The sequence below is a fragment of the Dermacentor albipictus genome, chromosome 10 (assembly GCF_038994185.2).
Source record: "Dermacentor albipictus isolate Rhodes 1998 colony chromosome 10, USDA_Dalb.pri_finalv2, whole genome shotgun sequence".
Taxonomy (NCBI): domain Eukaryota; kingdom Metazoa; phylum Arthropoda; class Arachnida; order Ixodida; family Ixodidae; genus Dermacentor; species Dermacentor albipictus.
The window spans coordinates 54,335,394-54,349,334 of record NC_091830.1 but is presented as its reverse complement, the minus strand read 5'-3'; the positions used below and the strand labels follow the sequence as shown (position 1 = coordinate 54,349,334).

General features: G+C 40.9%; 1 protein-coding gene and 1 long non-coding RNA gene across 15 annotated transcripts in view; one reads left to right on the top strand and one right to left on the bottom strand.

Moving 5' to 3' along the window:
- The window catches only part of LOC135907623 (uncharacterized), a 290,002-nt gene that overhangs the window by 70,358 nt on the left and 205,703 nt on the right, over nucleotides 1-13,941 (top strand). The window lies entirely within an intron of this gene.
- LOC135907620 (mucin-19-like) overlaps nucleotides 1-13,941 on the bottom strand; it is a 131,438-nt gene that overhangs the window by 98,966 nt on the left and 18,531 nt on the right. For 11 of the 14 annotated variants that reach the window (XM_070527067.1, XM_070527068.1, XM_070527072.1 and 8 more), the window contains 7 exons: nucleotides 12,697-12,846; nucleotides 11,266-11,415; nucleotides 6,201-6,350; nucleotides 4,610-4,774; nucleotides 1,434-1,589; nucleotides 759-914; nucleotides 68-223 (listed from right to left, as the gene is read on the bottom strand). In XM_070527067.1, the coding sequence (XP_070383168.1) occupies nucleotides 68-223; nucleotides 759-914; nucleotides 1,434-1,589; nucleotides 4,610-4,774; nucleotides 6,201-6,350; nucleotides 11,266-11,415; nucleotides 12,697-12,846 (1,083 nt within the window). The remainder of the gene's footprint in view (nucleotides 1-67; nucleotides 224-758; nucleotides 915-1,433; nucleotides 1,590-4,609; nucleotides 4,775-6,200; nucleotides 6,351-11,265; nucleotides 11,416-12,696; nucleotides 12,847-13,941) is intronic. The other 3 variants (XM_070527073.1, XM_070527077.1, XM_070527071.1) reach the window with 2 other exon arrangements.

The following is a 13,941-nucleotide window of genomic DNA, read 5'->3' as shown; positions in this document are numbered from 1 at the left end:
ATTGAACGAGCCAGAATAAACCTCACAAATTCAACGCGCCAGAATAAACCTCACAAATGTCGCTCACCCGTGCCTATTCCGTTACCAGGAACACCCGCTCCAAGAGATGAAGCTGAATTTGACGAAGCTGGTTGATGACCCACATTAGATCCGGTATTTTGCATTTGCGTCGATGGCAGAGAGGGGCCCGTTGCCGAACCTGCCAATTGCTGTTGTGATCCACCTGCAAAGTATACGCTCGAAGTTTCAGTGAAAGGTAATTGCATACGATAGACCAGGAAATGGCAGGAGAGACACTGCTGTGCTTTGTCAATGTTACCAATTTTTCTTACATGCAAGCATATCCACAGCTGAAAGGGAGGGCGAATAAACATGCCTTTTTTGATTGGAAGATCCGTACTGTGAGGATGTGGTTGTGGCAGAAACACGCAGTGTGTATTCTAACCAAGGGCATTCGTCAAGGATTATATTACACTTTTTTAACAACTAAGCATGAGGAGGATAGTCTTTCATTCTTGTGCACTTCTATTGTATCGGATATATGCTTCTTATATTCGGACCTCTTTAGTTTTAATAACATTAATTATTGCTTTCAATTTGACCGTCAATCACAGACCACAAATCGTGGCACTGGTTTTTTCTTTCTTTGTAGGCGTCTCCAATGTAGCTGAATCCAAGTTCAAGCTAGCGTACTGCGTCATGGTAACATGCACGTTAGAATTCAACGAGCCAGAATAAACCGCAACAATGTGGCTCACCCGTGCCTATTCCGTTACCAGGAATAGCCGCTCCAAGAGATACAGCTGAATTTGATGAAGCTGGTTGATGACCCACATTAGATCCGGTATTTTGCATTTGCGTCGAAGGCAGAGAGGCGCCCGTTGCTGATCCTGCCAATTGGTGTTGTGATCCACCTGCAAAGTATGCGCTCGAGGTTTCAGTGAAAGGTAATTGCGTACGATAGACCAGAAAATGGCAGGAGAAACGCAGCTGTGCTTTGTCAATGTTACCGATTTTTCCTATGTGCAAGCATATCCACAGCTGAAAGGAAGGGCGAATAAACATGCTTTTTTTTATTGGCAGATTGGTACTGTGAGGATGTGGCAGAGACTGCAGTGTGTATTCTAACCAAGGGCATTCTTCAAGGATTACATGACACTATTTTAACAACTAAGCATGAGGAGGATAGGCTTTCATCCTTCTGCATTTCTATTGTATCTGATATATGCTTCTTATATACGGACTTTTTAGTTCGAATAACATTATTTTTGCTTTGACTTTGACCGTCAATCACTGACCACAAATGGTGGCACTGGTTTTTTTATAGGCCTCTCCAATGTAGCTCAATCCGAGTTCAAGCTAGCGTACTGCGTCATGGTAACATGCACGTTAGAATTCAATGCGCCAGAATAAACCTCACAAATGTCGCTCACCCGAGCCTATTCCGTTACCACGAAGACCAGCTCCAAGAGATGCAGCTGAATTTGACGAAGCTGGTTGAAGACCCACATTAGATCCGATATTTGGCATTTGCTTCGATGTCAGAGAGGTGCCCGTTGCTGTTCCTGCCAAGTGCTGTCGTGATCCACCTGCGAAAAACGCGCTCGAGTTTTTGGTAAAAGATAATTGCATACGATAGACGAGAAAATGGCAGAAGAAACAAAGCCGTGTTTTATTACGGTTACCATTCTTTTTTTTTACGCGCCAGCCGTAGTGGCTTACTAGTGAAGTCTGAAATTTTCAAGCCGCGATGGAAGCAAGCGCACAAGGAGGAAGGTGCCTCCTTGTGCGCATTGCGGGCCGGGGAATGTACGAAGTAGGTGCGCTTAGGATGGAGGGATGGATGCTTTGGGCGTCCCCTTTGGAACGGGGCGATGAGTTGCGCCACGAAGTTCTTGTTTATATTGCCTAATGTCCTACATATATAAAAAACGAAAACAAAAACCCACGACGAATTTCCATCAGCAATGTTTCTGAACCCCTTTTTAAAATTTGTTTTGGTACGCCTCCATTGCTTGTCGTTTCCTGACTTTTCTTCCACCAATCTTCTAATCACCTCTTACTAGTCTCTATATTTCCTTTCCCCCTGCTATCGCTGATCTCAGGTTCTTCAAGGAGGCCAGTGGTGCCTAAATTGACCGTGAGCAGATCTGTCATTCCAAGAAAATAGGCTGCATCACCTCCCTAGCTTTACTGCAGAAAGCATATGCTTCTTTCTTCTGAGATCTAGCTATATAAGCGCGTGTTCTGAGGCATCCTGATCTTGCTACAAAAGTAATAAGCTTCCCCTTTAGTTAGCGTAAATTCCTTATGTCTTCATTTCGATTGCCCTTTTAAGTAGTTAGTCATGTCAGGTTTCTTTCCCATCGCCACCATCCGTGAGATTATCTCAGCCCCTCTGACTTTCCTCTTGCCTTTCTTTGTTCCCATGTTTCTCACCATACCGGTCGCATACTTGCTGGTAAGCTTCCTATTTGTTTTCCTCAACTGGAAATCAATGTGTGAGCGCACGACAAAGCAACGCCACCTGGATCAGACTTTGGGTCACGTTGAGCGAAACGGAGAAAGAGAAAAGACGAGAAGCGTTGTGGGGGAGAAAGGTAAGCGGAGGCGCACTGGGTTGACCTCCTATGGCACTTGCTACCTACGGGTCCTGGGTGTAGTGTGGCCATGCCGTGTTTTTCTCGTGATAACATCGACTAAAGAGTAAACAATGGGATAAATTGCTACGGACACCTCACAAACACGAGATCGGAAAGCCACCCTTCCGCTATGAATACGCCTAAGCCATCCGCCAACAAAAAATCAATGGTAAGCTAGTGGTTCACCAATCTCCAATAGTATGTATGTAACTTGAAGTTGATGACATTAGCGTTTTCATGTCTACAGGCTTACATGATTCCGGGATGGATATTTTAAAAGTTATCTTAAGAACAAATTGCTACAACAATATATTATATAGTGCTGTAAAACGCAGAATAAGCTAAATTGCTTTTTTAAAATGTATTGTTCCACTGAAATATTGCTACGGAACAGCCGCCGCATTGAGGCTGCACTGAGGACGAAGAAGACGACGTCGGCCCGCTTGATATAGCGTCGCCATTTTGGCCTTGCGTTAGCTTCCCTTCCCTGTAAATAAATTGTATGTAACATTGGGCTTCAGCTACACGTAACAATATAATCAAGTAGCGCAGTCTTCTCGCGAATCCATTTTTTTAAAACAAATATGCCCAAACTTCTCTTAGTGAAGACAACTTGCGCTGCATCGAAATTTATTGCAGTCTCAAAGAAGTGCTACCAGATATATCTGAAGTGCCATACACACAAGCTTCTGTCGTGTGAACCGATGAGATTTTGCAGTTTAAACACTTGAAAAACACATATATGAAATTTACTGTGAAACTTACATTAAATGGTACGTACGTGCTACCCCACGTCATTGGCACTATAGGACTGGCGTGGCCCAGAGGGAACTTTGCTGACGTCGTACTGCTTAAGGAAGAAGCTTTTGTTCAGTGACTGCTGTCTATATATATGTGAACGTAGATTTGGTTTCTCTAGACATCAATGACACCATAACTGATCAGGCTTGTACCATCTAAACGAAAAACTTACGTTCAAGTGTCTGCTGGACGATCATTTCCATTTAGGCCGCTAAGTTTTTATTTTAATTGTTCTATAATAAAATGTTTGAAAAACGAAAGTATAAAGTCTTCGCCTGTATAACACAGAAATGAAAAATAGGATAACAGTTTTCTAAACACGCCAAATAATACAACTAAAGCGAGAAAATATCGATGTAATATACAACCCTCAAAATATTGCTATTTTGCCAGTGTGATTTTTATAGAACAATGGTAAACTTAGTAGCTAAATCTCGTAGGGTGTAAACCTAAACATCAAGTCTGTTTGGTTTATATGACGTACTGAATAGATTGAGGAACGATAGATGGAGTGTACAGGGGCGGAGGGTAAATGCTGGTATATCTCCCAGCATTTATCGTAGATATATTGAATTCTCGATATGGTTTAAAACTTCTTGTCAAAAATACCTGCCCAACTATTTATTTGTACTTACCACCATGTCGGAAAAAAAGAAAACACAAAGAAATATAAAAAGCTAAATGTCCGAAACAATCTGAAGCAAGATTTATGCTTGCGCATAACATCTGCCTGACGCAGGGGGTGGGGGTTGTATATTTAGTCGGGTCAAAGGTAGGGTAAACGCAGAGCTTTGGGGGAGCACTAGTGAGTGTGAAACTATACATAAATTAGGCAACCATGGTGGAAAGAAGGTCCATAAATGTCAGCACATTACACATCAGGCATTCGCTATGATTATACTGATTCCTAAGTGCAGCAAAAGAAATCATGGTTTTATTCAAACTTAATACAGTGTGTGCTTGAATATAATACTTAGGAAATTGATTTTAATATGTTTCACTGTTTTTATTGGAAAATAATACAGGTGTTTTATCACATAGCATCATATAAAATAACTTAGGTTCATTAAACCAGCATAACAGACCACCAAAACATTACACGCTCAATAGCTTGGTCACAATGTTACTTGCCATTTGTACTGAAGAATGGAAAATACGTAACTTACCCTTTCTGCAAGTTCTTTGACATTCCTGCATTGTAGGGAATTTATTTCCGAAATAAGAACAGTCGTATGCCTTGAAGCACGAATTCTGGTTGGAATTGTAAATGAACACTTCGTGCACCTGAAGAAAACAGGGAATGCTTGCCATAGGGAAATTGCAAGCTTCCGCTGAAAAGTAAAATGAGTAAAATTGTCGAGTACTCTCGATAGATAGAATAAACTTTAATATCGAACGGAAAAAGTACTCTTGAACACTCATATGCCTAACTTGTGTAGTTTGTATAGTGGGACTTCTAAGATCATAAGTTCATAAAGGTAACTATTTTATTGCCTCTAAAAACAGTCATTCTAATTTCCAGGGCGTAGGAAACTTTTTGGAAGAAAGCATCTGCTAGGCTTCTTTCATGTTACTGTCTTCGTAGTTTACTTAAACACCATACCATGGTTCTCCTGCGCAAGCAGATGTACTCGCCCACACAATTACGTCCATGAAACGTTGGCGGTGGTATGATGCTGATGGCGTTGCATCTATCGGTGTATATTTTTAAATTGTGACAATGGTAAGACGACATTGCAATGACGACGACACGAAAGCAACGACACAAGAAATGAGTGAAGACCATGACATAGCGAGTATCGGATGAGAAAGCTGGCATGTTTACGATACACAGACCGCTACGGTGGGGCACACACAAGCCCGTATCTCGTAGCCCAAGATACCCCACAACCTGAGTTACCGTAAATCACACGGGCATAGATCGACAGATAAATATCATCTAGATGGGTAGACCCGGATAAGTGCTTAAAATGAACAAGTAGTAATCGCATTAAAACCAATCGTTCTGCCAGAAAGAGTGTATGCTGAAAGTTATAGGAGCAGAGAGGGCCGCCAAGTTTTGAAATTCGTTCAATCGCTTGTGATATTTTTGAGTTTTGAAATTCGTTCAATCGCTTGTGAAAGCATCCGTTGCGAAATTTCGCAACCTTCAGGGGCGGCCGCTCGGTACTGTTGTCTTGCCAAGTAGCTCCCACTTACTGAAACACTGAACGACATGCCACATTGTGGGATAGAACCTCTGTTTCCCGGCACGGCAAGTCGATGCTCTAAATGTTCGACCACAATCTCAGGCATGTGTCTATCATTCCAATACCAGCTAGCGCTTTGTGATGATCGCCGTGTGTGTCACATTGCGTAGCATGCGTGTGTTGGGGTACGTGAGCGCGAGACATGTTCCTTTAAGTCAAGTACGCTGGAATGAAACGGGCAAATTTGAATAACTGCTTCACGATAGATTTGCTTCACATAGATTACAAGGCGTGGGTATAAATTGCTTATTTTGTCTCGTTTTAGCAGATGACTAGGCATTTTAAGTTCCATCGAGTAATGCAGGTTTTTTATTGTTTGCAGTCCACCCATCTGAGCAGCCCAATTTTCGCCTCAAGTGTGGGTGAATGAAGTTGGGTAACTTGTAGCGATGAATTGTACCGACACTGCTCTGCTGTTGGATATATCTACATTGAAAACTTTTGTAATCACTCCCTCAGGTTCTTTAAGGTCGTTCGCGGTAATAAAACAGCAGGCGAAAGATCTCACCGGATCGACAAACTCCATCGCAGGCAATCTTGTTCCTGAAAGGTGCCCTTCTACTGCAGCTTGGAAGGCAGGCTCCCGTTTTTTTATTGAAGAACCACCTTTCACGACATTTGTATGTTGGAATAGTGGCAATAACCTTGCATCGCTTGTCTGGAGTAAAGAAACCGCGGCAGTCAAGGTTAACTATAAATAACAATAAAATGTTCGCAGAATTGATCTGACGTATGCCGAGCTTGGGAAAATTTCTGTTTTTTTTGAGTACGCGGTTGCTTCAAGGCAAACGTTTTAGAGAATTTCGTTAATGCTGACAGCGTCAAACGCTTTCATGCCTCCATATGTGCCCGGTTTTTATCATGAAATAAAAAAGCGCGAGGTAATAACATAAAAAATAACAATGTAGATATACTCTGAAAGCGTAATGATAGTACACAGTTATTATTTACGGCTGCTACATGACGTGTGCAATTGATTTTGGTTTCTCCTATCTTTTGTGGCTTACTTTTAAGGAATACTAAAAAAATGTCACACTAGATCATACATTTAGCTATCGCCACCTATGCAATGATGGCAAAGCAATGATGGGAATTATAGAAGAAGTCGAGCTACATGGTACCAAAGAAAGATTAAAATGAATTATTACCAAGCATTATGAAACGTTTAAGTCATAACATAGCGTGCTAGAAAATAGTTGAATTAAGATATTGAAAGCAAAATAATTTAAAGGACTTCAAGAATGAGTTAATAATAAAGAAAATATGTATGGCTAAAATACTACAGATAATAAATTCATGGAAAGCAATCGGAATGCGGGAGATGTAAATTCAAAACGATAAGCAAAACGACAATAACGTAAAAGCGGGAGCCAACGATTCTGCAAGTGTACTTGTCTTTTTTCAAGGCTTTCCAATAAGAAATGCGTATAAACTAATATATATATATATATACACAACGGCTCTATTGTGTATGAGAGCAGTAAAACATTTGTAGTTCCAAGATTTAAAGAATACATCAGCATAGGACCCAATCGCCATAATTTGTACGATAGTAAAGCACTAACCAAAAGTTAGAATGGGTAGTAGGAGTTTTTCAGTAAATGTAAAGATGGCTAACAACAAAAATTGTGGGTTCTGTTCCAATCACTCAGCAAATCGGTCGGTCGTTTATTAAGGTTTTCCAGGCTCCACATCTGTTTTCCTACAAGCGCTGCAGTTTATGGAACGCAGCTGCCCGTTTTATCTCACGTAATTATAGGCACCACTCCGTTGTAACGCAAATGAAACATGATCATTCCCTCCAGCCTTTGGTTCTTCGCCGTAATAGCACTCTGTTATCCTTGTTTCACAAATAAGTGTGTAATGCCACACAATGCACACTCTATATCCAGATCGCCTGAAACACGTCTCGTCGATTAAATAACCACCTAAATTTTGCGCGCATTTTGCACGACACACGCTTCTAACTTTTCCGCACTCCCTGCAGACATTCGCTTGGGGAACAATCTTCCTAATAACATTGCTTCTGAGTGAGGCCAAGAAAAATGTAGTCAGCTCCTACACGATCATTTTTCATAAGAGCACTTACAAATCACTTTATCTTGTTTCTTGTACTTGGCAATGTGCTTCGAACTTCTTGCGATGTTTTTATTTCAATTGATTCATTGCTATCTCACTCTTGTCAATTGGTATTTTCTGCCGCGACACGTTTTCATTTGTATGCCCTGTATATATTATTGCTTGTTTGCGTCTTTTCCCCGAAATATCCCTTGAAGCACTGTATTCCTTGATCTCTTCCTTTTTCCTGTATTGTACTTTTTATTATTTGTGCCTTACGGTAATTTCACTCGTGTTCTTTACCTTGTGGCATTTCATTGCTTCAGTTTTTCTGGTTCATCTTTTGATCTTTCTAGTAATATCGAAGAGCCCTGCACTGGGACGTATCCTTTGTACCAGAATTCAGAAGGCTGCTTAGTTTTTTGTTATGCCTTTGATTTTGTAACCCCCCTTACACAGTTCCACCATAGTGACTGTAATATATATATATATATATATATATATATATATATATATATATATATATATATATATATATATATATATATATGTATAGAGAGAGAGACAAACATATAGCAACTGTACAAAATGCGTCTGCTGTTCTCATCTATGGTGTGTAGAACGCCTTGAGCTGCATTCATATAGTGCATTGGTAATTGGTGCTTACTTACACCTGGTAACGGGCAATGCAAAAAAATCTCGGGGGCAGAGGATGCAGTGACCTGCATATTAGTGTGTGTCATCTTTTTTTTTTCGCATTGTTGAAGCTTGATAGCACATGCTTCGTGCAATCTTCAACTTCTAAGCAACCCGCGTGATTTTCCTTGGCGAAACGTCTTGTTGTATCAGCGGTTATGGGCTCACCTGCTAAGCGAAATGTCGCTAGTTAGATAGCCCGCTGCAATAGCGTCATTTTTATGGGAAGCAAATGCGAAGCTTTAGCGGCTCAGGCTTTTGATACGGGTTCAAATTACAAGTTGACCAAGAGATGGCGGAACCCCCTGATCACTACTGCACGCTCATTGTCACAATGCGTCCTCGTACGACGTTATATTACGTTTAGTGTTGAATTTGTATTTTTTTCTTGTTCTGTTTCAATTGTTTCGGTGTACTATTGGTTCCACAGTCATATTGAAGAGACTTGTAATCATTAGTTCTGTGGAGTGAATTTCTGATGCCAGTACACCTTTCGGCTTCGGCAAGTCGTGTGTTATTGGCATCGCTTCCACTTTCCAAGCAAAGGGAATATGTATCTGCGTGGAAAAGGCACAATGAAAATGAAATGTTAATACATCGATGTTCATGTTTTAGCTGATTGTATGATTTCAGTCCACGAGGGATATTTTATATGATAGAAATTCATCTGGGTAGGCCATGGAATGCTAGGGCTGGTAACAGGCTGGTAAAGGGTAACGGGTCTATTAGAATTACAGATTGGGTGTCAAGACGCGAGTAGAGCAGGTGAGGACGCGGATTGAATTAGTTCGTGTGTTGAAATTCTGGCATTCCTGGGTATAACGTGCATGGATTCAATTGGTGCAAGACCCTGGTGACAGCAGATCACTTGGAAATGCCTTCGTTCTGCTGTGCAATAAATGGGCTGCCGCTCGGTCTTCTGTTTATATATCTTGAGACCTTTGTGCTATAAACACGTAATTAGAGATAGCACATGCAGCGGATCTCCTCGGGCCCTATTCCTGCTTGGTGCTGTTCACACCATGAACTGGGTGAGAGCGAAGGAAACCCAAATGGCCAAATTGAGCCACGGTAACCCGAATGATGTGCCCCATAATTATATTGTGGTTGCGGTGTGTAAAACCCCATAATTCAATTGAGGTTTTCAAATTACACCCTTCTGTGAATGCTTCCGAGCGCTCTTCTGCTACAATTTGTGTAATGTTTCCAATTAACTGACGAAGACCAAAACAGTATCGCTAATTTCAGCAGTTGTAACCAGCAGTACAATAATATGTTATATCTTTTTTCGTGGCCCATTATCACTTTTTGTTCCCCATTGCACAGAGCACGAGCGGTCAAACTTGAACTGATTTCGTTTTTGGCGCTTTCGGAAACAACTGGCCTGTTTTCAACCTAATAAGATGCGTCTACCATAGCTCACCCGTGACTATTCATGAGAGCCAGAAGCAGACTACCTTTTATGCAGCCGCACATAGTTTAGTTAGGTATTCGCGCCTTTTTGTCAGCCTCTCTGACAGAAATTCTTAGCTTTTTTTTTTCTGCAAAAATAGACATTCATTGATTCATTCATATATGCCCAGTTCTCCATGCGGAGGACGTTAGCGAAGACTGCCAATCGAGACCGCCAAATGGACGTGTTTCGCATTTCTTGTTCTTTTTTAAAATCTTGCGTGCTTTCTTTTCGGCACACGCAAAATGACTACGAAAGAAGCAGAAAATTGGGGTAGCTCAATTATATATTTCATATGCTGCTCTACAATGTCTTCATTAGGTATTTCATCTTACCTTCATTAGTTGCGATATCAAGTAATTAATGTTTACTAATTATGTAATCAGCAATAACAAACACTAAACGTAACTCTCTCCATACTATACCCAACATCATGCTACATTTTCTTATGATGATTCGAATCTATTTAAGAGTTGGATAAGTTTAGGTGGGACATATACAAGCCCTGTCACATACGCTGGTTGTCTTTCAGATATTTGAAAGATTGAAAGACATTGAAAATGCACTGCGCATGTGAAGAGTGGCTGGCCAGCTTTAATGGTTTACGTTTTGGGGAGACCTTCGAAAATGCAAGTATTTCTTTGGGCGTCCTGTATTTATGCGCAAAAAGAAATACCATTTCTCACTCACATGGAAATTTAATTCTTTGTGTGTGATTTCTTGACATCATCAGAAAAGCAGCGTTGTGGTTTTGCCCCAGAATAATGTTGGTCGATCACCTAGGGCTTAATAAGGTGCACTTAGTACCCCGTCACGGGTACTATTGAATTGCTTGCAGCTCTGAGAGTTTATATGTGCTTCAACTTTGAATTGAACGCACGCTTTTTTTATTTGAACACACGTGGCGTCCACTGTTGTCTGCATATTCAATTTTCTAGTATGCATACAAGTTCTACATGCGAAACAGCCACAAGCTTTTTGGCGGTCGCGAAACGTGCATTACTAAAGCAACGTTTCTTTGTTGTTTGTTTGCGAGTGGATTCACAATAGGCTTGTAATTGGGCAATAACGCAGTAACCCTTTGAAAATAATAGAATAACCCACTGTGGTAATAACTTTTATTCACATCAAGTTGAACTAGTTAAGAAATACGATAGGGTCTGCTTGAATGAGGAAATATATATAAATCAAGACCATATTTTTTAACTTCATATTGGTTCATAATTTTTGCTTGATAATCTTTCACAAATCACTTTGCATTTGATTCAAGTATTATCAAACGTAATGTAACCAAGATCAATACGACTTAAACATCACAATGTACAAGAGACATTATTCTATAAACGACGTCAGAAAAGCAGCTCACCAGTTCTAGGGGGTTTAGGCTTTTCATGTAGCTTGACAGCTGTGAAGTTCGGCTGTAGGTTACCTTGCTGTGGAACCGATATATTGAACATGCAAGGTGGCGTGCAGGCTTCTTGATCGCTCCCTGGCGCAAATTTCACTTCTTGTTGTTCTGAAGCAGTCGGTAAAAAACTGTATTGAGGGATAAAGTTCCTTTGGCTATTGAAAGTGACTTTTCAAGTTCAACGTGACTTCCTAAAGCCCTAGTTGATGCATACTTCAAGTAATTAGGCGCAAGAAAGTCGGGGTGGACACGGGACAAGCGCTACTCCCTGCTGGTTATTCAGCAACTTAGACAAGAAACATATCCATAATATGTGCATGTGCAGATGCATTCATGATAAAAGTGACGTTATGATAGGGGCCTCGAGTACCCTGATTTATTTAACGTGGAAACAAAGAGAAGGCTGACTGACGCAGTCATCCGTTCTCTCCCTTATGGGAAATCCTTCCAGAAACAAGCGGGCTTGCTCATTGCTGATTTTTCGAAAACCATCCGCTTACCGAAATGATGCATCTAAACGACGATACTTTGAAAGGTGGAGTAATTCGGACAATTGTTAAAGATTGACCTCAGAACAGGTTCTAAGGTACTTTCGCAAGCAAAGATAGTGGAGCCCACCACGTCATCTGTGCCGCGGAACGAAGAAGACCTCAGGTGCCTCAGCCGGCCACTGATGGGATTCTTGTCTAAGTTGCCAGTTGATGGTTTTTATGTATAAGAGAAATGGACTAAACAATGTATGACTGATTGTACTCCCCCACCACAGGAGTGGAGCACATGCGATCTCCACGTTAGCTGGAGCACAAACGAAAGTGTCTTCGAAAGTCCGCCAGCTACTTAGAGGAGTTTCTATCCGACGACTCAATGTGAGACTTGAGATCCCGCATATTCAAGTCATTACAAAGGAACCGCAAGAAGGAGAGTTCTTGGCTCTGTTTGTTATGCCCTGTACTATTTGACATTCCAGTGGGTGTGCTCTTTAGGAGTTAGGTCAGTTGGTTCACGTGAACGGATGTCTCGCGTCTTTTACGCAAAGCGAAACTCTATTGGCTGGTGGTATTTTGTCAATATATATATCTCGATACGATAAATCAAAACTATGCACCCGCATGTACGAAAACACACTCTTGTGATAGCTGTTCCGTAAGTCACATATGTCATGCTTTACAACACACTTTGGAATAGAATCAACCTCTTTACGCCAAGTATTGAGCAGTAGTAAAAACGTACCAGACGAAGGTACATTGTCTTCTAAAGATCATGCGTTTCAGTAGAAGAAACAGTGATGGAGCTGAAGAATTGAGAAAATTATTGTGTTTTTTTAATGCCAGGAAAGGTTCACAAACGCTTAGTTCAGGTTGACTCACTAAATGCGAGGCTTCAACTCACCAGGTGCTAGTTGCTGCATTGTTACTTGCACAATCGGTGGATTTTTCGGTGGCAGCAGAGGTAGCTGATCGGGCGGAGATGCGTTGACAATGTTTGTCTGGGAAGAGACTTGGCTGCTGCTCATCGCCGGAATCGATGAGCCTTGGACTGCTGCAGTATTGAAATAAACTTTATCGTTACAGACAAGCATGAAAATATGTTCTAATTTTGAAGGCATATTCTGAATGGACCACTAGAACCTTGTCTCTTATTGTACGCAATTATTAAAGATCACGTAGTGCTTCTACCGAATAAAGTCTCGTGAAGTTGTCCCCACTTTGAAATTTCAGAGCACTCGAAAAATGCACAAACTCCTACTGAAGCCTCCATATTTGATGCATACTTCTCAAACACGCACTCCTGAAAGACAAAACCGCAGAACTTGAGCAAAAGTCTATTCTGTCCCCTTTGAAGTTATGAAATCGTCACACAGTTATTAAAATCCACTCGAGATAGAAAACTAAATGCAGATAGACTTGTGAAAACCTTTTATCGCGTTTGACAAGAAAATTTAAAATCGTTAGTCAGCATTGAGGCCATGTCTAACAGTTGATTCCGTTGACGAGTAGCAGCCGCTCACAGTTTTTTTAAGTCAATAATAAAGCATTCCATTCAGCTACATGACATGTTGTGTGTCGGAGGGCCCTGTTGTATTCACCACATAAATGGGTGATCTGCTCTCCAGGTGTCGGGCACATATTTTTCCTGAAAACACTTGATAAAGCATTACTTTGACTGCTCGAAAGCGAGTTGTCTTTCAGAAGACACATCGTTTGGTGACTCTGTCGTACACAAATTTACAGGCCCATTGCATTCATTTACATTAACTAAAGTCCACTTACAGGGGGTAGAGGGCACACAGAAAGCAAACAATGTCTGACTTTGGCAACAAATATCCAAATAAAAGTGTCTAACATCACAATATTGATATATTCTGCTAAAAAAAAAAATCACTGGCCAACACTGGTATCCATTGTCTACATTTAGAATATTCATTGGTTTGGTAAGAACCTACATGAATTACTTGGGCATCCAATTCTGAGAAGCCAGTCATACCATAATTGGCCTGTTTTCGTCTGCTAAAAAGAAGGCGACTATCCTCGTTATCGTCAAACACCCTTTCTTTTGTTAGTCCATTCAATGCAGAATAATTAGACCCGAATTTGTTACTGCCATATGCAGTATTTACTAAGTTTTTATGGGTCT